This window comes from Cinclus cinclus, chromosome 20, assembly GCF_963662255.1.
Source record: "Cinclus cinclus chromosome 20, bCinCin1.1, whole genome shotgun sequence".
NCBI classification, from domain to species: domain Eukaryota; kingdom Metazoa; phylum Chordata; class Aves; order Passeriformes; family Cinclidae; genus Cinclus; species Cinclus cinclus.
The window spans coordinates 5,492,267-5,514,219 of NC_085065.1; the positions used below are offsets into that span (position 1 = coordinate 5,492,267).

At 47.4% G+C, this 21,953-nt stretch overlaps 1 protein-coding gene across 12 annotated transcripts; it reads left to right on the forward strand.

The window, feature by feature from the left end:
- Positions 1-854: 854 nt before the first annotated feature.
- EXOC7 (exocyst complex component 7) lies at positions 855-21,800 on the forward strand. 12 transcript variants are annotated; one of them, XM_062506010.1, is made up of 22 exons: positions 855-967; positions 1,780-1,845; positions 2,893-3,077; positions 3,745-3,850; positions 4,351-4,573; positions 5,619-5,786; positions 6,795-6,806; positions 11,309-11,401; positions 12,376-12,444; positions 13,627-13,772; positions 14,003-14,155; positions 14,557-14,655; positions 15,241-15,303; positions 15,630-15,696; positions 17,125-17,163; positions 18,194-18,259; positions 19,286-19,406; positions 19,830-19,925; positions 20,211-20,274; positions 20,801-20,842; positions 21,011-21,144; positions 21,543-21,800. In XM_062506010.1, the coding sequence occupies exons 1-22, from the start codon at positions 908-910 to the stop codon at positions 21,643-21,645; spliced, it is 2,175 nt and encodes a 724-aa protein (XP_062361994.1). In that variant the 5' UTR covers positions 855-907; the 3' UTR covers positions 21,646-21,800. The 12 variants fall into 12 exon arrangements, with proteins under 12 accessions (XP_062361994.1, XP_062361998.1, XP_062361993.1 ...); XM_062506014.1 differs by having other exon boundaries at positions 5,619-5,782; positions 6,779-6,806; positions 11,309-11,399; positions 12,359-12,444; XM_062506009.1 differs by lacking the exon at positions 17,125-17,163.
- The last annotated feature ends 153 nt before the right edge of the window (positions 21,801-21,953 follow it).

Below are 21,953 nucleotides of genomic sequence, written 5' to 3' on the forward strand. Positions count from 1 at the left end.
GATCTGCACCTGCTGGAATCACAGTTAGAGCTGATTCAGCCCAATTGCTGAGCTGGTTTTATAAGTTTCTTCCTTGTCTTGGGGGTTCTGCCAAATGTCCTCGTGGCCCATAAATTCTGCTTTCTTTGTGCCCACTATCATCCTTCTTCCCAAGTTTTGTTAACCTACCTTAAATCTGAGGTAATTTTAAAATGTCAAAACCTAAACATTAACAAGGCAATTCCACCAATAAGCAATTTGTTTTTCGAACACCTGGACATCACTTAGAACTTGTTGGCTCTTATGTCTTTCAAGACATATTCTCCTTTAAAATCTCCTTTAATGTTGATGAGGCTTGAAAGTACACAAAGATCAAACATCAAAGAACATCCTCTCTTAAAGAAAATTTTACGCAACAGTGCCACGCTCAGGACGAGAGGACAACATAGTATCAATCTTTGCAAGGGGAGGTTTAGGTTGGAGATGAAGAGGAATTTCTTCACAAAAATGGTGATTAGACAGTGGAATGGGTTGCCCAGGGAGGTGGTGGAGTCACTGTCCCTGGAGATGTTTAACACTGGGCGTGGCACTCGGTGCCATGGTCTGCTTGACAAGGTGGTGTTGGGGCACGGGTTGGACCTGATGATCTCGGAGTCCAAAATCATTGATCCTGTAGCTCTGTGACCCATCGCGCCACTCCCAAGATGGCAGCGCGGTCCTCCCGCCACTCCAAACATGGCCGCCAGCAGAGCAGTGCGCACGCGCTGTCGTTCCCACCACCCCTCGGGTCCTCCTTGAGCGGCGCCACTCTCAAGATGGCAGCGGCGCTCTCTGCGCATGCCCGGTGCGCCCCGCCGCGCCCATCATGGCGGCGCGGCAGTGACGGGCCGGGCGCGGTGGGAGCGAGTGGTGGAGCGGCTCCGGCGCGATGATTCCGAGCGAGGAGGTGTCGGCCCGCAGGAGGGAGATCGAGGACAAGCTCAAGCAGGTGGGATTTGGCTTGGGACACGCTGCGGGCGCTGTTAGGGCCGGGTGCTGGGCCTGGGCCCGGGCCCGCAGCCCCCTGGCGTTGCTGGGGAGACGAGGCTGGCTCTGGAGGTCTTCACCGGGCCTGGGGGTGTCCCTGGATCCCTCAAGGCGCTCCTCACCTCCCTCCTGGCTTGGGAGCACCTCCGGGTCCCCTTCAAGGCCTAGTTTGCCAGGTCGGGGCATCTCTGCTCCCCATTTTGGGCCTGGGCTTCCCCTATTCGTTCTTGGGAGGATCTGTGGGCTCTCCTGTTAGGTTCTCGAGTGCAACCCCGACAAGCTGCAATTCCTCCTCTACCTGTGGGCTTTGGGGACTTAAAGCCAGCCCTTGTGGGCTGCTGTTCCCCCTCGTCTGGGGGCTTTAATGACTTACAACCAGCCCTTGGTGGCTGCTTTGCATTGGATACTTGAGTTCCCGGTGGATTTGGAAGGTGCCAGCGCAACACCTGTGTTGTGCTGTGGCAGGGAAATGTGTGTTCTGAGTCATTGTGCCTCAGTGGGAAAGGTGTTAATTTTTTATTGTGCTGACACTCATGGCATTGAAAGGAAACAATGAATTCATAAACCCCTCACTCATTACACGGTGTGTCCCCACCTTGGATTACTTGCCCTGATTTCTTTTAAGAGGTGGTAATATTAAAATGTGGTGCAGAATCAGCATGAGACCAAACACGGCTTGCAGCAGAGTTTACAAGATTGATAAAAACCTATGTGTAATGTTTAGTGACTTAAGCCATAGTGTTCGGAATTTAAGACTATTTTTTCATCTTACAGGAAGAAGAAACTCTGTCCTTCATCAAAGAGAGCCTCGAGAAGAGTGACCAGCTCACCAAGAATATGGTAGGGAGGTCCTAATGTTGGGCCTGGCTTTACTTTTTCTTAGGTTTTTAGGTTTATTAGTTTTCAAGGCTGTTGTGCCCATCTGAAGGATGTGGAATGATGAACCACTTTGGGCTTCAGTGACTGGGCAAAGGGGAAACCTGAGAAATGCTTCAATATTGAGTTTCTCTCCTACTCCCCTGAGGGCTTAGATGAGCTGTTGACCTCATCTCTGCTATGGTCAGCTCTCTCTCTCTCTCTCGGTGAAAAGGTATTAAGAAGCCTCAGACTAGTTTGTGCAACAGCATCGTGTTGTTGCTTCATAATTCAGGTTTTGTTTGGAGTTTTATTTTGCAAGTGTTCTTTGTAAAGGTAAAAAGTAGTTATTGTGCTGTAACTGCTCATAAGTCCTTAATTCATATACTATGTCTAGTTCTGGTCTCAGTGCTGTAAAAATGTCATAGAGGCACCCCCAGAGAAGTGTGGAAAATACGACATAGGAGTGAATCTTGTAGGAATTACCTTTTGGCCTAGGAAAGATGACACTGAGGCACCCTTTTATGAGCTTGCTGTGTTTTTCCACCTGTCAGAAGCTATGTCACAATCCTCTTTAAAATCCAAATGTCTGTGGTGGAAAAGAAGGTTCTCACGAGACTGATCCTTGTGCACTTCCTATTTGGGTCTCAGTGGTGTGGAGCAAAGGGGCTGCTGGTTTGTGATTTTGTTGCTCTTTTTACGTGGGGCACCTCCAGGCAGTTGCTGTGGATTTATTTGCTGTTGGCGAATAAAATTTTCCTTGTCCTTTATACTGTCTTGGAACATTATCTTCATTCTTTGCAAGCATTTAATTTGGGATTGGCCCATCCCTATATGGCAGATGATCTGTTTTGTGATTGTTAATAAAAATCAGGACATGGAGGGATGGAAACAGCTGCTAAAGAGTCATGGCAAATTAGTAGCAGAGCCCAAAAAGAAAAGTTAGGCCCTGAAGATCCCTGACTTCCCTGCTCTAAACCCCACTCCATAGGAAGGAAGTCCTCAGCTGTTGGTTTCTCTCTTGGTGTGTAGGTTTCAATCCTTTCCTCCTTTGAGAGCCGTTTGATGAAGCTGGAGAACTCCATCATCCCTGTCCATAAACAGACAGAGAACCTGCAGCGCCTGCAGGAGAATGTAGAGAAGACCCTGTCCTGCTTGGATCATGTCATCAGTTACTACCATGTGGCCAAGGACACAGAGAAGATCATCAAGGAAGGGTGAGTTGAGCAGATAGATCCTGCTGGGAGCTTCATCCTGTTGGATTTTTGAGATAGAGATGGGGGAGCTAACTGCACACATCCACGGTATGCTTGGTACCCTTCCCACACTCTTTCCATATCCCCAGTCCACACTGACTTGACCTTCAGCCATTTCCACAGGAGAAAGACAGCTCAGACTGCATTGGGATCTCTTCCAGATCTTGCAGAGGTGCTGCCATAGCAATCTCCATGAGCACTGGTGTCTTCCCTGTTTTCCTCTGCCCTTTTCCCAAATGTTTTCCCTGCCTATTGAGGTTGTCACTGCATCGAGAGTGTACCAGACTTGTTCTGGAGCCTCCTTGTATGGGAGGGTGTTGGATGTCTCTTGTCTGGGTTGGGATGTGCAGTCCCCTCTGCCTTCTCATCAGTGCCTGTCTGGGAGAGAAAAGCAAGGCTGAGAATTGTGTGCTGCTCCATCATCAGTACTTCTGCACTCACTGTGTGGGTTGGGTATCCTGCTGTAGCACTGAGTGCAGGCAGAAGGGAATTCCATTATCTCCTCCTAGCTGAAGAAATGGGGATTGAGGTTTTCCTTGTTATTTTTATCCTAAGTCTGGTCTGGTGCTTTCTTGTTATTTTGTTTGCTTCTTAGGGCACTACTTTTTATTTCTGGTTTTATTTTTAGCCCCACGGGGAGGTTGGAGGAATACTTGAATTGCATGGACAAAATCCAGAAGGCAGTGGAATACTTCCAGGACAACAACCCAGACAGCCCAGAGCTGAATCGTGTGGTGGGTAGCGGACCTGGAACCTATGGATGAGAGGGGGACAGACACAGCCCTACTGCTTTTCCCCTTCTGGGACAGGCTGCCTGGGGAAGGTGGTGTTTGGGCACAGCTGAAGGAATGATTGCTTTGGCTTCTGTTTAAGCCTGTACTGGGCAGCATTTCTGCTCCTGGCATTTTGCTATCTCTGTGTTGTGCCAGAAGGATTCTGAAAGCAGCTCTTGCACCTGTGGAGGAGGAGTTGATTTAACCTCCTCCTGAGCAGCTCTTGTCAGTCCTTCAACTGCTTGAGCAGAATGGGTGATCTGTTTAAATCCCACTTGAACAACTCCCAAGCATTTTTTAAAATTTAATTCACTTTAAAAGTCTTTCAGATAGAGTCATGGTTGGAGTTTGAAGCCTGCAGTACTTGACAGTGGTTAGGAAGGATGTTCTTATGCAAAAATACTCATGAGTGACTGATTACAGAAGCCCTGTTCTAATTCTTTCCTGCTGTTTTGTGCCAGAAATCCCTCTTTGAGCGGGGCAAAGAATCCCTGGAATCAGAGTTCCGCAGCTTGATGACACGACACACTAAGCCAGTGCCACCCATCCTCATCCTGGACCTGATCAGTGGGGATGAGGAGATGGACACACAGGAGGAGATGTCCCTGGAGCACCTCCCGGAGGGCGTCCTGCACGACATCATCCGCATTTCGGGCTGGCTGGTGGAGAACGGCAGGAATCAAGGTGGGTGCTGCTGCCTGTTGTTCCCTGTGGGTATCTGGCAGCACTGGCAGGATGAGTGATGCCCTAGTGATGAGTAGTTTAGTCTTTCCAGCACCTGAAGATCCTCCTTTTTTTTGTAGTGAGAGTGAAGCAATGGTTTGTCAGTTGAACAGAATGAGCTAGGTAAACAAAGCACAAATTATGTTAATGCAAAGTCTGTCCTGTAGCAAAAATCCACTGTACTTGCACTTGTAATGCCTTCAGATGAAGCTGCAGCTATCCAGTGCTCAAGTTTTATAAATGTGCAAGACACTGGGCTCTTATTCCCATTTGGGAAATATTTATGACCAGAACTCTTGGTATGAAATGTGACCAAGGGCAGGGAAAAGCAGCACAGACTTTCTTTGCTCTGCATATGTCTCTCCTTTCCTGTTCTGCAGCATCAAGAACTGCCTAGAGCTTTCTAATACTTTATTAACTTTTCCTTCAGGATTGATTGGCTTTGTAGACTTGTACAGGAAATGTGAACTTTCACATCCATGCAGTTCCAAGAATCACCCCCCACCTCAATGACTTACTCCTGAGGGGGGGATTACTGTGCCTACCAAGTATGATGAACATCCTTAAAAGCTTCTTAAGAATTTTTCCATGATCAAAGGCAACTCATGCATATAGAGCATATTTTATTAGTCAGTTTGAATTCTACTTTCAAATGATGAGCACCTCACTAAATTCCCAAGTACCCTGAATCCTGAAAAGTGTGTGAAGTCTCTCATGCTGGAAACGGAGCACTTGAATTGTCAATGTTTTGTACAAATATCTCCTGTCAATTCCACCATTTAGTAGTGGTGAAATTAATATTGTGTGTGGTGGGAGGACTGGAATGAAGATTGCAGGGGAAGGGTGAAGAAGTTTTTGAAGAAAATAGGAGAGGCTCTGGGAGGGAAGGATGCTGACTTGGGGTCCCACACCAATGCTTAAACTCCCTGCAGGAGCACAAAGTGTCTGCTTTGCCATATAGCATTCCCTGTGTGCTTATGATCTCATTTTTACCTTGTCTCCTCAGATTTCATGACAGTTTACTTCCAGATCCGCTCTGTGCAGCTCGACCGCTCCATCAAGGGGCTGAAGGACCATTTCCGTAAGAACAGCTCTTCCTCTGGAGTGCCATATTCCCCTGCCATTCAGAACAAAAGGAAGGACACCCCCACCAAAAAGCCAATCAAGAGACCAGGTGAGTCCCTGAGGAGGGATCACTGCACTGGGTATTAACACATCTTCAGGCCTTCTCATTGCTGAGGTATCTCTGTGTCTAAAATGTGTTTGTAGGACATTTAGGTGAGATTTTGGAGGTAAGCACTTCTCTGCTCTGGATTCAGCACTGGGATTACAGACTCTTGGCTGTCTGTCAAGCCATCAGGTCTGTTCTCTGAGTGCTGTAAAGGGAGGAGAGAGGCCCTGTGTACAGGGAAAGGAAAGGCCTTAGCAAAGGAGATTAATAAGAGGAGACCTGAGGGGGCTGTAAAAGGATTTGGTCTGAGAACACCTCAGATCAAATCCTCAGCCTTGGCACATGGAATATAGCCTGTGCCACAGCAGATAGAAAGCTCATATCTGATAAAACACCTCACTTCAATTTTTAGCTATGAATCAATTATTATTGTGCTAGAAAGCAAGAAGCCCCCAGGAGCTGAGGTGGAGATTAGGTAGGTACCTACAAAAATGAGAAACAGCACTGTCAGAAGTTTAGAAGGGCTCTTAAAGCTCTTGCCTCAGCCTGTCTCAGGAAGAGCTATGAATGTGGCTGGTGGGTTATTCCTCCTCTCCTCACAATGCAGTTTTGCTGCATTTGATGCAGCTGGTGAGGTTGGTCACTGGAGTTTGGGAAAGTAGAACTGGAGTTCCCTGTCTCTGGAATGTGCCATCTAGTGGGAGCACAGCCAGGAGGGACAGCAAAAGACAGCACAGGGATATTGATTCTCTGTGTCCCAGCATTCTGTTGGCTCCTCTGTAACAGTGATCACATCAGGAAAGTTCATATTTCTGTACGTTTACCTGGCCAGTTCTCCCCTTCCCTATTTTGTGTGGTGTTGTCCAAATACTCTTTGTGGGTTCAGGAAAATAGTAAGAATTGTGGATAATAGTAAGAAACTGGGAATGGGTGGGATGGGGAAAGGGAGGAAGAAGAAATACCCATTTTAATTGTGTTGTGTTTATTTTTATAATCCTGATGTGAAAGCAGTCCTCATCCCAGGTAATGTGTGTCTATGTGTGTGTGTGCTGGCCCTGGTGCTCACTCTCTTCACTTCTGTGTGTGGAGAGGCTTTGCTGGGCCTCTTCTTGCTACAGCAGAGGGTGTGCCTGGGATATTTTGAGAGGGAGGGCTGCCTGGGGAAGGCATCCAGACATCACCCTTGTGGTCTTTTAAAAATCAGTCTGTGTCCTTGTTGCTGTGACCTGGAGCTGTCCCTGAAAGCTGATGGAATTGGTCTGTGAATTTCAGTGAATTTTCCCCTGGCAGCAGAGAGCCACCTGAAGAGGCTCAGAGGCACTGAAAGGTGCCAGTGGGGATATGTAGTTGAGCCATGGGCAGCTCGGGTTGAAGATGCTTCAGATTTGGTCAGCACTTCCCATTTATCACCTGATTCTGAAAAGGTTCCTGTGTTTCTACTGCTGTGAATCCAGCATGGTCAGCAAACATTTCTGAGCAGCCTGACAAGTGATAGTATCGCCCCTGTGCTCTTAGGTAAAGAGTCAGGGATGGGGGAGATACTTTGTTTTCATGGGCAGATTATTGAAAAATCCTAGGGATTTTTTAAAAGAGTCTCAGATCTTGGATGCTCCCATAGAAAGGAGCCCACTCGTTGGAGAGCACAAGTTCCTACAAACAGGGCTCCTCCAAAGTGCATGCATCTGGGCATCCAAAATGACTTGTCATGAGGAAAGTCTTAGCTGTTGATGTGCCAGAAATTTTCATGTCTTTATGCCCAGTTCAATTGGATTTTGTGAGATGGAGCAGGTAGAGCATGGTCTGAATGCACTACAGAGCTGATGGTGCATGAAGGAAAGAGTGTCTCAAGTGATCCATTTGGTTATTGTAATGTCAAGAAAAAATAGTGGCTCATTTGTCTCCAATGTTCTGTGAAGCAGAGAGAGAACCAGACTGTAGTTCTTGAAGGACAGTGGATGCTGAACCTCATACACCAGCCATCTCTCATGACTTCTGAATTGTACTTAAGTGAAATTACAAATGGAGAAAAATAGTCTTTGGGCAGAGATTCACTGTTTTTTCTGCAGTTCCATTAGCTTTCAAGTACAGCTCTTGAGGTGGAGGTCTCACACCATCTTCATGCTGGCACAGTGGCTCTCTTCAGAGCAGCATTATCTGGTGGTGTTTGAGTCTGCTGGGTTTAGCCTTTGTTCAGTTTGGACGAAGGTTTTTTTCTGTTCTGTTACTTTATTTCAGTAAGTAAAGCCAAGTTCTGCCAATCTGGGTTTCAGACAAGGGGTTTTTCTGACAGTTCCAACAAGAGACTTGATTTGCTTGGTCCTTGAGGAAGAATATCCCAGTGCACACCCCAATGCACACTTTAACCTGTTGCAAGGGGTAAATAACAAACTGAATCTGATGTGCTGTAGCTTTTTTTTGCCACAAAACAAAGCACAAGAGAGACTAAAGGGAAGGTGAGGTATTAGGGGCAAGGTAACAAGGCAGAGATAGCCCCAGGGACTGTGCTGAATTCTAGAGAACATGCTCCATATCCATGTGTTGTTTCAGAGGGTCTTCATCTCTCTGTTCCTGGTTTGTCTGTTGATGTACCCCGTGCTGTCTCCTGTTGTTACATCATGCAGTTAAAAATCTGACTCCTGGAGATGCTTCTAAAGCAGAGTTTCTCAAGTGACACTTGACAGGTCAAGTTGAGCTAATAATTTGTGGGCTTTTTCTGGTTTTAGTTTGCTGTTTGGAATGTCAGCACTCCCTCTCAGAGAGCAGGTGTATTCAGGTTCCCAAATCATCCTGCTGCAAACATATGTGCATAAAATAAAGTTTCTTTGTGATGCCTGTAGACCCTGTGCTGTCTTTTGGCTTGAGAGCCACAGGCAGCTCAGCAGCTCTGCACTTTTGGGGAAGGATGGGGCCACCTGGCCTGGCTGCCTACAAAAGCCAGAGGGCATTGTCTGTAAATTCCTGCAGCTGGTGCTTGAGGAAAGAGGATGTGTTGCCCTCCTGCTTGGACAGAAAACTGCCTAATGGAAGAGAGAACCAAGAGAAGGAGTTGCATTTGGAAAAACGTCTCATGCATGCCCAAACCCCACTCTATAGAACAACTGGGCTGCAGAAGCAAAGGTTTCAGGTGGTTTTTTTGACCTTTGAAGGCTCTTTTCAGACTACAGGGGAGCTCTTTTCCAGTTTCCTTAGTGGTCCAGTGAGGTGGTACTTAAAGGCAGGTTGAGTGGCAGAATAAAGAGCCCATTCCTGTTTCCCAGACTGATCACTGCCTGGCTTGAATGTGATGTTTTCATTAGTAGCTGAAACACGGTCCCATTTGGTTAGGGAGCTGCTTAATAGGGGAAAACAATCCTGGAACAAAAGCATTTGGCTTCCACCAGAATCCATTAAAGCCTAATTATGAAGCCAAGTCAGAGGGATCCAGCAGCACTGAAGTGATGCCCCCGGACACTGAACACTCAGTGTGTGTCATTAAACACAGGTAATTGTGCTTATGCAAATAAAATGCAGCATAATCAGCTCCTGAAATTGAGAAAAAGAGGAAAAAAACAGAAGGAGAAGAAACCATCAAGGGTGGGCTGTGAAAACAACTGCTGCATACCTGTGGAGTGAGAGCCTGCTGACAGCAGCAGCAGTTGTACTGTCTGCTTGATTTTCACACCAATTCACCCTCTATTTTTATTCCCTTGTATTTTCCCCCTCACCCTAAACACTTGAAAATGGGAAAGAGGAAAGAACAGGTGGAAGAACAGTACTTGAGCTGAGCTGCTCTGCAGCTGCTGGGCCATGGGAACAGCAATAAGGAAGAGCCCTCCTTGCTCAGAGGAGCTTGCTGGTGTGCCCAAACTCTTGAGGTTTCTGGAAGTAGCTAAGAATGGAGATAAGGGGTGTGAAAAGCATCAGGAAGCTTGGAAGAAGAGGCATAGCCCTCATTTGATCATATGGCAGAGGCTTGGGAGCAATGCATCAGCCAGCAAGGGTGTGAGACTTCCCATCTCCCTAGTGTGGGTTGAGAGGGGAGAAGTTTCCTGCTAGAAGAAAGTATTTCATGGATATGATTTTTTTTTTCCTCTACAAAATGGCTGACAACATCTGAAGTGGTAGAAGGACAATATTACCAGTGAAATACTACATTTTGGCAACCATGTTCTGTCATTTAGTAAGTGCACTAGGTTAAGGCAGTTTGGTAATTCAAGGGGAACTTCTCTCTCCTGTTCCTCCCCACTGTCTCAGGGACCTGAAGTTTCCTTTCCCTTGCCATAAATCCCTTTATTGGATGAAGCTGTCCTGCACCCTGGATTGTTGTTCTGCAGCAGTGTGTATTTGGGCTCCCTTCAGCATTTGGGCAGCCAGCACTCATTTCCAGGCTGCACTGTGGCTGACAGTGGTCGAAGCTGAGATCTTCTACATGTCTGAAGCATTTATTACTTTATAGTGGAAGAACAATTCTTAATTTTGGCAGCAGTATTTCTATGTTTTTAGTTTCTTCATTTACTCAGCCCAGTTCTGTTTCATTTGGGTCTCCTATGGAAACCCCTTCCACCTTCCCAAAACTTCCAGTTCCCTGTTGTGCAGGCAACAGCAAAGCTCCGCTATGAGAGGGTGTCAGTGTGCTTGTGATAATTGTAGTTTGTTGCATGACAACTAACCTTTTAATGTGGAAACACTGCCTAGGCTTCAGATGTCACATTAATGCTTTGTTTTGTGCTTTCCAGCTGTATATCCAGCACTGCCTTTTGTTCAGTTCTGTCTGTTTTTTGTGTGTTTAAAATATAAATCTTTTAACCCAGTGTTATTTTTTTTTCCATGGTTTTAATTGATTTGCAGTTCTTTAGAAGAGGAGTGTCTTGGGGATTAGGGTGGCTTAGTGCAAGTTACACATGGGTGGGCAGCATCCATTATTCTGGGATTCCTGCAATGGGAATTGCTGCTGCAAAAAAACCCCAGAGGTTGTCACCCTTTTACTGCTTCCTGTACCATTCCTTGTCTTGGCTCTGGGGCTCCTGGTGGCTCTTTATTGATTATGCTCAGAAAATACCCCTCAGAAAGGCACCTCTAAGTGACTGCAGCTGTGGCTCCAAGGAGCAGGCAACATGTTGCCAGACAGGAATTGTCCATATGCAAAGCCCTGCTTCCACAGCTGAGGAAAAGCAGCAAACCTTGTGTGCTTGGATGCAGAGCACTTCAATAAACCCATTACAGAGAAGGGGGCTTCATGCCTTCCCTTCTCTGGTTGTGTATATCACCTAGCCATACCATGCTGTGTCTCCAAACTGATTCTGTATCCCTGGCTGGAATTTATGCCCCCAGCCTCAAAGCAGGGAAACATTCTGGAAATGCCATTTTATCTGCACACTTGGACGTGAGTTTGGGGTTCACGTTCCCGTGCTGAGCATCCTCATTGCTGCCCAGCATCCTTTTGCTGGGCCCAGGTGACTTGCTGGTGGAGGACTGGTGTTCTGGGTTTGTTTTCTTTCACTCATTTTCTAGGTCTTCTTGTCTCTTCTCTCTGGTTCTGGCAACAGGCACGATCCGTAAGGCTCAGAACCTTCTGAAACAGTACTCTCAGCATGGTCTAGATGGGAAAAAGGGGGCCTCTAACCTCATTCCTATGGAAGGTAATCACAGCTCAAGCTACTTCACCCTTGACTTTCTCTGTGTATCAGCCTTGCTTTCCCAGGTGGGGCTTCCATTGTTCAGTGCTTGGTGGACAGCATTGGACTGGGGAACCAAGATGATGCTGGAGGGCCAAATTATTTTTGTTTTACTTATTCTATATATTCAGAATTTACTATCTGAATTTCAAAGTCTCCATAAGCATGAGTAGAGGTGGAGAAGAATGTGGCCTTAACACTGACCCATGACAGCAACCTGGGTAATGGAAGCTCTGCTGACATCTGTTTGTGGTGTTCCTGTTCTCTTTTCTTTTTGCCTGGACTTGAGACATTCAGTTTCCTAGTGACCTTTCCAAACCTGGTGCTGAAGTGTTGGACCACAGGTAGCTCAGTGCATTGTGCCTGTACATCATCTCTGTCCAGACCTGCCTAAATGGTCATCTCCTGTTTTCTGACCTCCTCTGTTCCTGGAGGTTGTGCCAGATAAGGGAGAAGATGCTTCAAAGCATCTCTGAGACATTGCTGCCTCCTGCTGTGAATCCATCCTAAGCAAGTCTCTTCAGCACCTCTGCTGTAGCCTGCTAAAGCCCAGATGGTGACTAACAGCACTCACATGGGGGAAAATCCTCATGCTGAGCAGAAGGGCTTTGAGTTTGGATTTTTAATGGCTGTGGTTTAAAAATTGGGCTCTGATGCCTGCAGTCCCATTCAGAACATATTGCAGGAGGTTCAAGGGACTCTTGTGGTCCAAGAAACAAATTCACTCACACTTCTCATCGGGTTTCAAAAGGTTGCTACTGCTGTTTAGCCCAACAAAAGGATTTGGTCAGGAAGCATTCCCGGAACGGTAGGGAAAAAGATTTCCACCAGATCAAATAAGCCAGGCTTGAAGCAACTTCTGGGCAGAGCGAGCATCCTTGCTGTGAGCACCCTGGATAAATTGCACCTTCTGTTTGTGCTGGCTGCCATCTCACTAGGTCATGAGCATGACTTACGCGTTAAGCACCTTTCCGATGCCCTGAGCGACAAGCACGGGCCGGCTGCGGGTAAGTACGGCTTGGCACTGGGAACCAGCTCGTCCCCCCTGCTTCCCAGCCTGTTCCAAGTTGTGTTCTAGTCAGGGCTGTTCCTCTCCATGGGCAGTCCTGAAGCATGAGCGTCTTCTGGCTAAGAAGTTCTTGCTCTTCTCTGTAGAATTTTGTCCTACTAATCACCCCCCGCCCCTCCCAAGCCCTCAGACAAGGAACCCAACTTTGTCCAACCAGAGGTCACCGTGCTGAGGGACATTTTCCTGTAGGTGGCTGCTAGTCTCTTGGGTCCTGAAGCAAAGCAAGCAGGAAAGGGATCAGTGCAGCACACACTATAGTGCACCGCTGCAGTGCAGGCAGTCTGTGTGTCCTCTGCTGACCAAAACTTTTGAAATATCAACCTGAGAGACCTGTCAGCGTAGGGAAGAATTGGTTCTTTTTCCATCAGAAGTCTCTGGGATGAGAGAAGCAGCAGCCTATAGCTTAGAGAAGACCTTCCTGTGTCATCTTACTGTCTTGCATACACATCCAGCAGTGGTTGGCATGAGTTGGTCATGGCTGGCCCTTGTATCACTGCTCATGCCTACCATGTAGGATCTTTGATGGATCTTTGACTGAGGCATTCATATTCTAGGACTCAGATATTTGCATTTGTATGCAGCACTGTGTAGCAGATAACTCACCTAGCTGTGCTGATGGTCCTGCTTCATGGGATATAAATGTTCATCAGCTTGTTTTTTATCTTGTTTCTGCAAGTGGGAAGAAGCTGCCTTCCAGGACAGCCTTTATTTCCCAGAAAAGTTGATGCCAAATGACAGTTCTTCATCTGCATCAGGGATGGAGATAAGTAATTCTAAATATACAAGCAGAGATATTGAATAATTCACCTCAGACCTTCCCGAGTTTAGTACTCTGTGTTCAAGCCCTTGATTAAATTTGGTCTGTATCCCAGAAGAGCTCCAAACTTCCCTTCTGTCACAAGGCTGAAAAGAGGTGGTGCCCTGATGTGCATTTCCTGAACTGTAGGTGACTTTTCCTGCCTTCTCCAGGGTACTCAGAGATTCCCACACACAGACCCAGGGCAGGAAGGGTGAGAGGATGACTCTTGTTCTCACACATGGATGGGTACAAAGCCAGAACCAAATTTCCCAGAGGAACCTTATGCTCCTTGTGTAAACCAAAGGCATCTTGCCCTTGCAGGGAGGGACGACGTCTTCGACATCGAGATCGACGCATACATCCACTGCGTCAGTGCCTTTGTCAAACTGGCCCAGAGTGAATACCAGCTCCTGACAGAAATTGTCCCAGAGCACCACCAGAAGAAGACCTTTGATTCTCTCATCCAGGTCAGTTGAACCTCTCTGCTTGTAAAGGATGCTGGCTTTTCCTTCAGGACCTGTTGAGGGAACCAGGGCCTGCAGAGAGTCTGGAGAACATGTGCTCATAGTCCCTCACTGGTACCATAAATGATGCATCAGCCAAATGGTCATCTGGAATGCGTGTCCTGCATTGAGCCCTTTGTGCTGCTTGGGCACAAGTCCTGTTCCTTCCTCATGAGTCTCTGGCTTTGTTGCAGGAGTCATTGGACAACTTGATCATGGAGGGTGATAACATAGTCTCAGCTGCCCGCAAAGCCATCATCCGACACGACTATTCAGCTGTGCTCACAATTTTCCCCATCCTGAAGCATCTCAAGCAGATGAAGCCGGAATTTGACCAGGTCTTGCAGGTAAATGTGATGGGATGGATGGGATTGGAGAGGGTCCTGTGGTTTGTGTTACCTGGAGAACTTTTTGAAACAGATTATCACAGTGGCTTTGATCAAAGTCATGCTGCTTCTGTCTCCTAGCATGGAATGCAGTTACACAAATGCATCTTGCTCCTTTCTGAGCTGGTGAACCAGCAACTCGGCATCTCTCAGCAGCAGCTCTTTTCAGTTCAAGTCCTGACCCTCATGGGCTACCACAACATCTTCCCTTTCTGCCTGGAGAATATGGGATTTCATGTGTTGTTGATGGTGCTGTAAATATTCTTCTGGCATATGGGGACCTGGGAGTGAGATGTTGGGTTGGGGGATGAGCAAGGGTAGAATTTGTTTTCCTTTTCTGATCTGTTGTGGAACTATTCCAGGGAACTGCAGCAGGCACTAAGAACAAACTGCCAGGGCTGATCACTTCTATGGAGACCACTGGTGCAAAGGCACTGGAAGAGTTTGCAGACAACATTAAGGTAGGATTCTCCTCAGTGGTCTCTGATCAGGCTTGGAAGAGAGATTTTTGGAGCAAAACCCCTAGTGTAGCTTTCAGCTTTGCATGAGACCATGTAGTTTCTGACTGAAGCAGGAACTTGGATTGCTTGGGACAGTCACATACCAAATGCTTGGTGCTGGTTCAAGCACAGAAGGCCTTTGCCCAAGATCCTTAACAGGCACACTATCATTTTACATGAGCGTCCAGGCCTCTACAGATACCAAGTCTAAGAATTAATCCTCTTTAAAAAGAAAGGAAATTTGCTGCCTTGAAAAGTTTTGGAGGATTCATATTAAGCTGTTCCTGTGTAAGGTGGGCTTGGTGAATGGTAAGTGAGCTGAAGGTGTGATGGTCACATGCTGAACTGAGCCCTGAGGTTCTGAGCTGCTGGTGCCTGGCAGCTCTGGTTTCTGAGCACCAGGAGATGGCACTGCAAGAGCTGGCCCTGAGAGTGTTGGGACTGGCTGGATGAAGAAGCCTTCAGCTCACTTACAGCAGAGCGGCGGTTGTATTGGAGGTGTCTCCCCTTACATGCTTACATTATGTCTCTCTCTTCCCTTTTTAGAATGATCCAGACAAGGAATACAACATGCCAAAAGATGGAACAGTTCATGAACTCACCAGCAATGTACGTGATGATGATTTGAACCATGCTTTGTGGAAAACAGGTTCTGAAGGAGTTTTAAAAAGAGCAGTAGGGAAACTTCCTAAATTAAGGTGTCTTGGCATTAACAGTTACACAAGTACCTGGTTTCCATGGCAAGGTGAGCTGGTGACCCTTGCTTAGCCATGGCAGGACTGTGTGGGGAGAACACAACAGTTCAGTGGAGTGTAGTGATTTGTTTCTTGAATGCCTGTGAGTGTGGGGTGACAAGTGGTTCTTCATGATTCTTAATAGCAGAGCACAGGATGTGCTGATGTTGGTTGCTCCTAAATTCCCTCCCTTGCTTCCAGGCCATCCTTTTCCTGCAGCAATTACTGGATTTCCAGGAGACAGCAGGTGCCATGCTGGCATCACAAGGTACGTACATGCATGGGGCTTGCTTGGGCATGCAGTTCCTTCCTCACATTCCCTGGACACCTTCCCTGAAGTGATCAAATCTCAACATGCATTGTGAGCTTGTTCTCCTCCTGTCCTTCATCCTGTGGTTTGTCTTGTCCTCCCATCTGCCTTGACCAGATAGTTGGTTGTCTGGAGAACTCCAAGGAATGCAGAGTTCCATGCTGGCCTTCCACACTTGCTCCTGGCAGGTACAATGAGGATGGTGTTTACTGCTGGTGTGCTCTGAGAGAGGATGCCTGGGTCATTTAGCTCCAAGTGTAGCCCTGGCCTGGTGCTTTGTGACTGTACTGGAGCGAGGGTGGCTGCTCCAGCTGGGCTCTGTGTGGTGATCAGCACCATCCCCTGCTCAGAGTACAACAGCAGCAGAAAGAATCTCCTCAGCCTCGAGATATGGGCAAGCTGGGACTCTGGAGCCATTTGTGCACCCTGTCAGAGAGAAAAGTTTTAGTCCTGCTCTCCAGGCTGCTGAAGAGGCTCACTGCAGAAATAAATGCATAGATCAGAAGCTGAGAGCTGCTCATGTAGGAGGGTGGTGCTGCTTATCACCTGGAGTGAAATTCTTGGCTCTGTGCAGAGCAGCAGCTCCAGGCTCTGCAGTGAGCTCTGGGCCTTGGCAGAGCTTGTGCTTTCAAGGAGGTTGGAATAGAGCAGACTGGAGATTCAGGGGGTATAGGGCCCTAAGGAGGCACAGGCTGGAGAGGGTTAAAGAGCCCATTAGAAGCAGAGGTAGGAGGAAGCTTAGAGCTGCCTCCAGACTGTTACCTGCAAAATTCTGTTTGGAAATTTTTGCTAATTCTAAATCAGCTTAAACTAAGATGTCTCTACTTTTGCCCCATCTCCTCTAGCCGCTGCCTTGTGCCTTTTCCACTTGCACACTCAGTGTGCTCAAGCTCTTCTGGGCCTTGGCGCTCTCTCCTTGGCCAAAGAAGTGGTCTGAAATTTTTCTTGGAACAGTCAGCTCATTCCCATGTTGTCCCCTGAATGGTGATGTCAGTGCTGTTTGGAAGTCTTGACATGTTGTCTTGCAGGGAGATCTGTCTTAGCTGATTGAAAAGTCAGCATAGATTTGAGGTAGCTTTGCCTTGAAAGCTGGTTTGGACTGATTTGGAATGAGGTGTTGTGCTAAATACAACCAGTGACAATGCAAACATATATCCAGCAGGGGAAGGAGGTTGGACTCTGCCTTTCCTCTGTGATCTCCATTCCATCTGTGACCTTGGAGGGACTCCTGCCTGGTCTCCTGTGCACCTGCCTGTGGCTGCTCTGTGTTAATATCTGCATTGTTCTCAAAGGAATGCTGGTCTCTAACCTGTCTTTTTGCACTTTTGCATTTCTTTTTCTCTCTCATCCCTCCCCTTTTCTCTCTGCTGTGCCTAATCTCTGTAGTTCTTGGGGACACATACAATATTCCTTTAGATCCCAGAGGTAAGCAAACTTACCCACACCTACCTGTTCATATTGCCTCGGACTCTGGACACGTATGTTAATTCTTTATCCTCCAGCAGTTATAAATAAATTAACACATAATTGAAAAGGGGGAAAAGGGGAGGGTAAATAATCCTTGCCAGCGGGCCAGAAAGAATAGGGAGGGCTTGTCAGCAGCAGACAATGAGGGATGCCACAAGAGCTGAAACAGGCTCAAGACACTCTGATGGCACTGAATCTCTTTGGCACAGGTAGCAGATTGGCCCAGCTGGTGTCGTGCTTTATCCCATGTGCACTCAGCTCCTTATTGTCCAGCTCCCAGCAACAGGAATCTCGAGGCCTTTCCCATGAGGTGCTGGTGAACTCGGACCACCCGAGCTGGGTCTGGCTGCCAAACTCTGGAGGGGGCAGGAGGAGGTGGCCACCCCACGTGTCTTGTGGGCCCCATGCCCACAAGCCCTCGAGGGCAGAAAGGCATCTCCAGACAGAGGAGCATGTGCCAGCCTGGAGTCACTGCTGCCTGTAGGGGCAGCTTCCCATGCTGGCACAGTCCTTCCTAGAGCTAGGCAGGCCCTGTCAGCAACCATGGGGATGGCTGAAGCTTTCCAGAGCCCTTCTGCTTGTTTCAATTACTGTTGTGTGCTTGCTGTTAACAGCTCCAGCTCATTGTTCTCTGACTGCCAACTTCTAGTGCTTACCGACCCTTTTCAGGCTGGGGGAAAGGATGGGGAGGGGGAGTTTAATGACTCTCTTTCTGAAAGGATGTTCCCTGAGCACCTGGAAGGAATGGAGAGATAGGGGTGCACTGCACTTGATGGTGACACAGGGACTGAGGGTTCAGAGCTCTTGGCCCTTCACCCTGGGTGAGCTGCTGACAGTGGGCTCTGAGCAGGAGCTGATTTCACTGTTGATGGGAGCTAATTCCATAGCAACAGGGATGAGGCTTGTTGGAATAGATAGAGGCAGGCTGGGCCCACACAACCTCCCTTTTCACAGGGCATGTTAACTGGCCTAAGACTTTCTTTTTCAGAGACCAGCTCCTCTGCCAGTAGCTACAGCTCAGAGTTCAGCAGGCGGCTGCTGAGCACCTACATCTGTGAGTACCCTGCACACTTTTGATGCTTTAGGATTTTAGCTTTTGTATTTTTCATATATTTGTAATCCTGCAGTTCTTTAGTGTATAACTCTAAACTCCATATAAAGTGTTAGCTACTGCTTTCCCATTTTGGTCAGACAGAACAATTGCTCTCTAGGCCTAGGAATCAAGGACTCCTCACTGACTCAGGCCCCGAGAAATGTAAACAAAAGTGAGTTGGGGGACAGCAAACTTGGGGTAAATTACTTCATTACCTGAAGCTGTAATTGGAAGATTAACCCCCATTTTGCAAATGGACCAAAGTTATGAAAGTATGAAAACCCATGATCTGTCATCCATTTTTGGGTGTAGTCCCTGGTGGGGCTTTGTCTGCCCAAGATATACCTGAAGCACCTCCAATAAATATAACTGCTTTTTATTCTTTTAATTTTGCCTAGCCTCTGTTTTAGGTAGCCCCTAGAAGTCATTACCTTCCTGCTTCTGCCCCACGGACACACCTTCACTGGGCTCATTCCTGGGTGAACAGCACAGGCTGTGTCTCTTCTCCATGTGATCTTTCCACATTTGAGCTGGAGTCTGACAGGAGGGATGAAAAAAGAGTAGAACAGGACAAAGCACAGTGCAGCAGCTCACTTTTCCCTTAAATCATTGTCACCTTCAGCCCCATGAAGGCTCCTAGCTACCAAAGGGAAGTTTAAGGAAGTGAAATCAGTGATTTCTCTTTCTGTTACCATGAAGACCAGGTCCTTCAGCTTCTGAGAACTGAGCTTGCATTGTGGCTGGTTCTGGGAGTTCCTCTGAACCCAAATGCACCTCCATTGCCAAGGCATGCAAGGCAGTGGTTGGCAGAGAGGCTTTGGTGACTTGATGAAGAAAATTCTGTGTAAGGACTGTTAAGGGCATGTGACTGTAACCTTTGTACAGGTAGTCAGTTCACTCTGCTGTGGGCCCATGGCTTGGTTTGCTTTGTCAATAATAAGAAGTTTCAGTGCGAAACTTTTTGTTCTGTGTTTTTCTATCTTTAAGGTAAAGTTCTGGGAAACCTGCAGCTTAACCTGCTTAGCAAATCCAAAGTTTATGAAGATCCAGCTTTGAGTGCCATTTTTCTGCATAACAACTACAACTACATTCTGAAATCTCTGGAGAAGTAAGTGTGTCTTGAGTAAATCTCCCTCAAGTCCAAGGCTGACTGGATGGTTTTGGAGCAGAGCTCTGCAGTGAGAGCATTTACTTGCCAGCCTGTCTCATATCTGCTTTTTCTTCTGTCCTTGAAACTGCCTCTTTGAAGGCTTTGCAGTATTATGAACACCACATTACCAGAGAGTGGAAGATAAAAGCATTAGGAAGTGCCTTAGGTTTTAGATAATCCTTTGATCTTGGGAAGACTGAGGATGTGGCTTTGGAAAGTAACTCGGAGTTACTTCTGTCTCCCAGTTTGCACATTTCAAGTAACATTTTACTGTGAAGGGCTGAAAGGAATTTTTTGGTGGGGGGTTGAAATGCTGCCATCCTGAGAGCAGCCTGGAGAGCAGCTGGCTCAGGTGCTTCCTCGGATTTCCTGCTCTTGCAGGTCTGAGCTGATCCAGCTGGTGGCTGTGACACAGAAAACAGCTGAGAGGTCCTACAGGGAGCTCATTGAGCAGCAGATCCAGACCTACCAGCGCAGGTCAGTGACATCCTCTGTGTCTCCCTTGCTTCTGTCACTTTGGGAGTTCTTTGGGAGCCAGTGCTGCTGGAGCAGTGGGACAGATTCACCTAAATCAGAAACTTGTCTAAACCCCAGAGTATTTTTGGTTGCCGTGTGATTAATTCGACTTGGGAAGAGGTCACTGTGGGAAGTTTTGGTGTGTCTGTTGTCTGAGTTGGCCTTTGGGTCATGGGTGAAGGCAGAGGTGCTCTGGTAGAGGTGTGAGTAACTCTTTGCTTCTCTCCCATCTCATTGCACATGCAGCTGGTTGAAGGTGACAGATTACATCTCAGAGAGAAACCTGCCTGTCTTTCAACCAGGAGTAAAGGTGAGAGGATGGGCAAGGATGGGTTTGACATGACAGAAGTTGCCAGAAACATCATCTCCTTTGTCCTAAAAAATTCTCAGAAACCTTCTTTATATCTCATGCCAGTATCACTCTGCAGAGTGAACACTGTGGCTGGCACAAGTAGACAGCAGCAGTGCCTTCTGATCTCCCCTGCCCCAGATTCATCCAAGTATTTTATTCTCTGCCTCCGTTCTTACATCTTCCTCTGAGCAGATGCCTCTATTTTGGGTTTTCAAAACCTGGAAACCTTCCCTTGGAAAGGGCTGGAAGCATGGAGAAGTCTTATTTTATGTGTATTCTGGCTGAAAATTATCCTTGTTAAACCTACTTCAGCTGAGTGTAGGGTGTGCTGCTCTCTGCATCTCTCTCCTCACTGCTGTAGGAGAGAGAATCCAAACCAAGTGCTGGATATTGCTTAGGTTGGAACTGGGGAGTTGTGGGCAAACACTGGTGCTGGGTATTGATTTCTGGAGATGAAATAAGGTCCTTTCCCTCCTTGTTGCAGCTCAAGGACAAGGAGAGGCAGATGATAAAGGAGCGCTTTAAGGTAAGGAGGTGTCAGATGGTGTCAGAACATCCCCTGGTTGATTGGGACACACGGATCTGCCTGAGGAGATCGCCTCTCTTGGTGATCAGCAGAGCAGGAAAGCAGTATCAGACTCAGTGAGGAGATGTGATTGCAGATGGGATGCTCACTGAGTTTCTCTTTGGACAGGGTTTTAATGATGGGCTGGAGGAGCTGTGTAAGATCCAGAAGGCCTGGGCAATCCCAGACATGGAGCAACGGGATAAAATCCGCCAGGCACAGAAAACTATTGTGAAAGAGACCTATGGTGCCTTCTTGAACAGGTGAGACCTACTGCAGCACTGTCCTTTCCTCTCTGTGTTTACTGAGGTCTTTGGGGCCTTGCATAGCCTGAGCAATGCAAGAAGAGCCACTTCTCTGTTGTCCTGCCTTAGCTTCTCTACTTTGCACACTCACTCAGACATCCCCAAGCTGACCTTGAGTATTTGCAGACATCTGCTGCCACCCTGATTCCTTGGTCAGTAAGCACAAAGCCCTGAGCCACCCTTGGCTGTTCATGTAAAACTTGTGAGGCCACTTGTAACTGGGTCACTTGCTCTACACAGGATACTCTGTCACATTTGAGTGGGTTGTGCTGGACTGGAGATGATTTGTGACAGAGGAGGGGCCAGTGGGTCTCATCGCTGTGTTCCACTTATTTGTCACCTGTTTTCTTTTGCAGATATGGCAACGTGCCCTTCACCAAGAACCCTGAGAAATACATCAAATACCAGGTGGACCAGGTGGGGGAGATGATCGAGAAGCTGTTTGACACATCAGCATAAATTTCCAGCTGTCGTTGAACTCTCCAAATGCCAAGTAGAAGCCAGTGCTCTCTCAGCATCCCTTGGGACTCCCTTCCCTTCTCCCCTGCCCCATTGTGGTGGGCAGGGTGTTATACTTGTATTTATCAGATTTATAAACCTGTGGAAACACTTAACTCCTGGCTGTCTTTACTCCAGATCCATGGGATAAGGCAAAGTCTGTCCTGTGGGCTCCTGTGTTGGCACATCCACCTCACCTGGGTTTGTGTTAATGCCTTGATGTGCAGCAGACAGGGGTAGTGTGCTCAAAAGCAAACAAACAAAAAAAC

Bases quoted from the DNA above. Each gene is read 5' to 3' on its own strand.
- EXOC7 (XM_062506014.1), top strand. From the start codon at position 908: ATGATTCCGAGCGAGGAGGTGTCGGCCCGCAGGAGGGAGATCGAGGAC. The intron at 4,574-5,618 runs GTGGGTGCTGCT...TTGTCTCCTCAG, and splicing joins GGAGAACGGCAGGAATCAAG to ATTTCATGACAGTTTACTTC. The intron at 20,275-20,800 runs GTGAGAGGATGG...TCCTTGTTGCAG, and splicing joins TCTTTCAACCAGGAGTAAAG to CTCAAGGACAAGGAGAGGCA.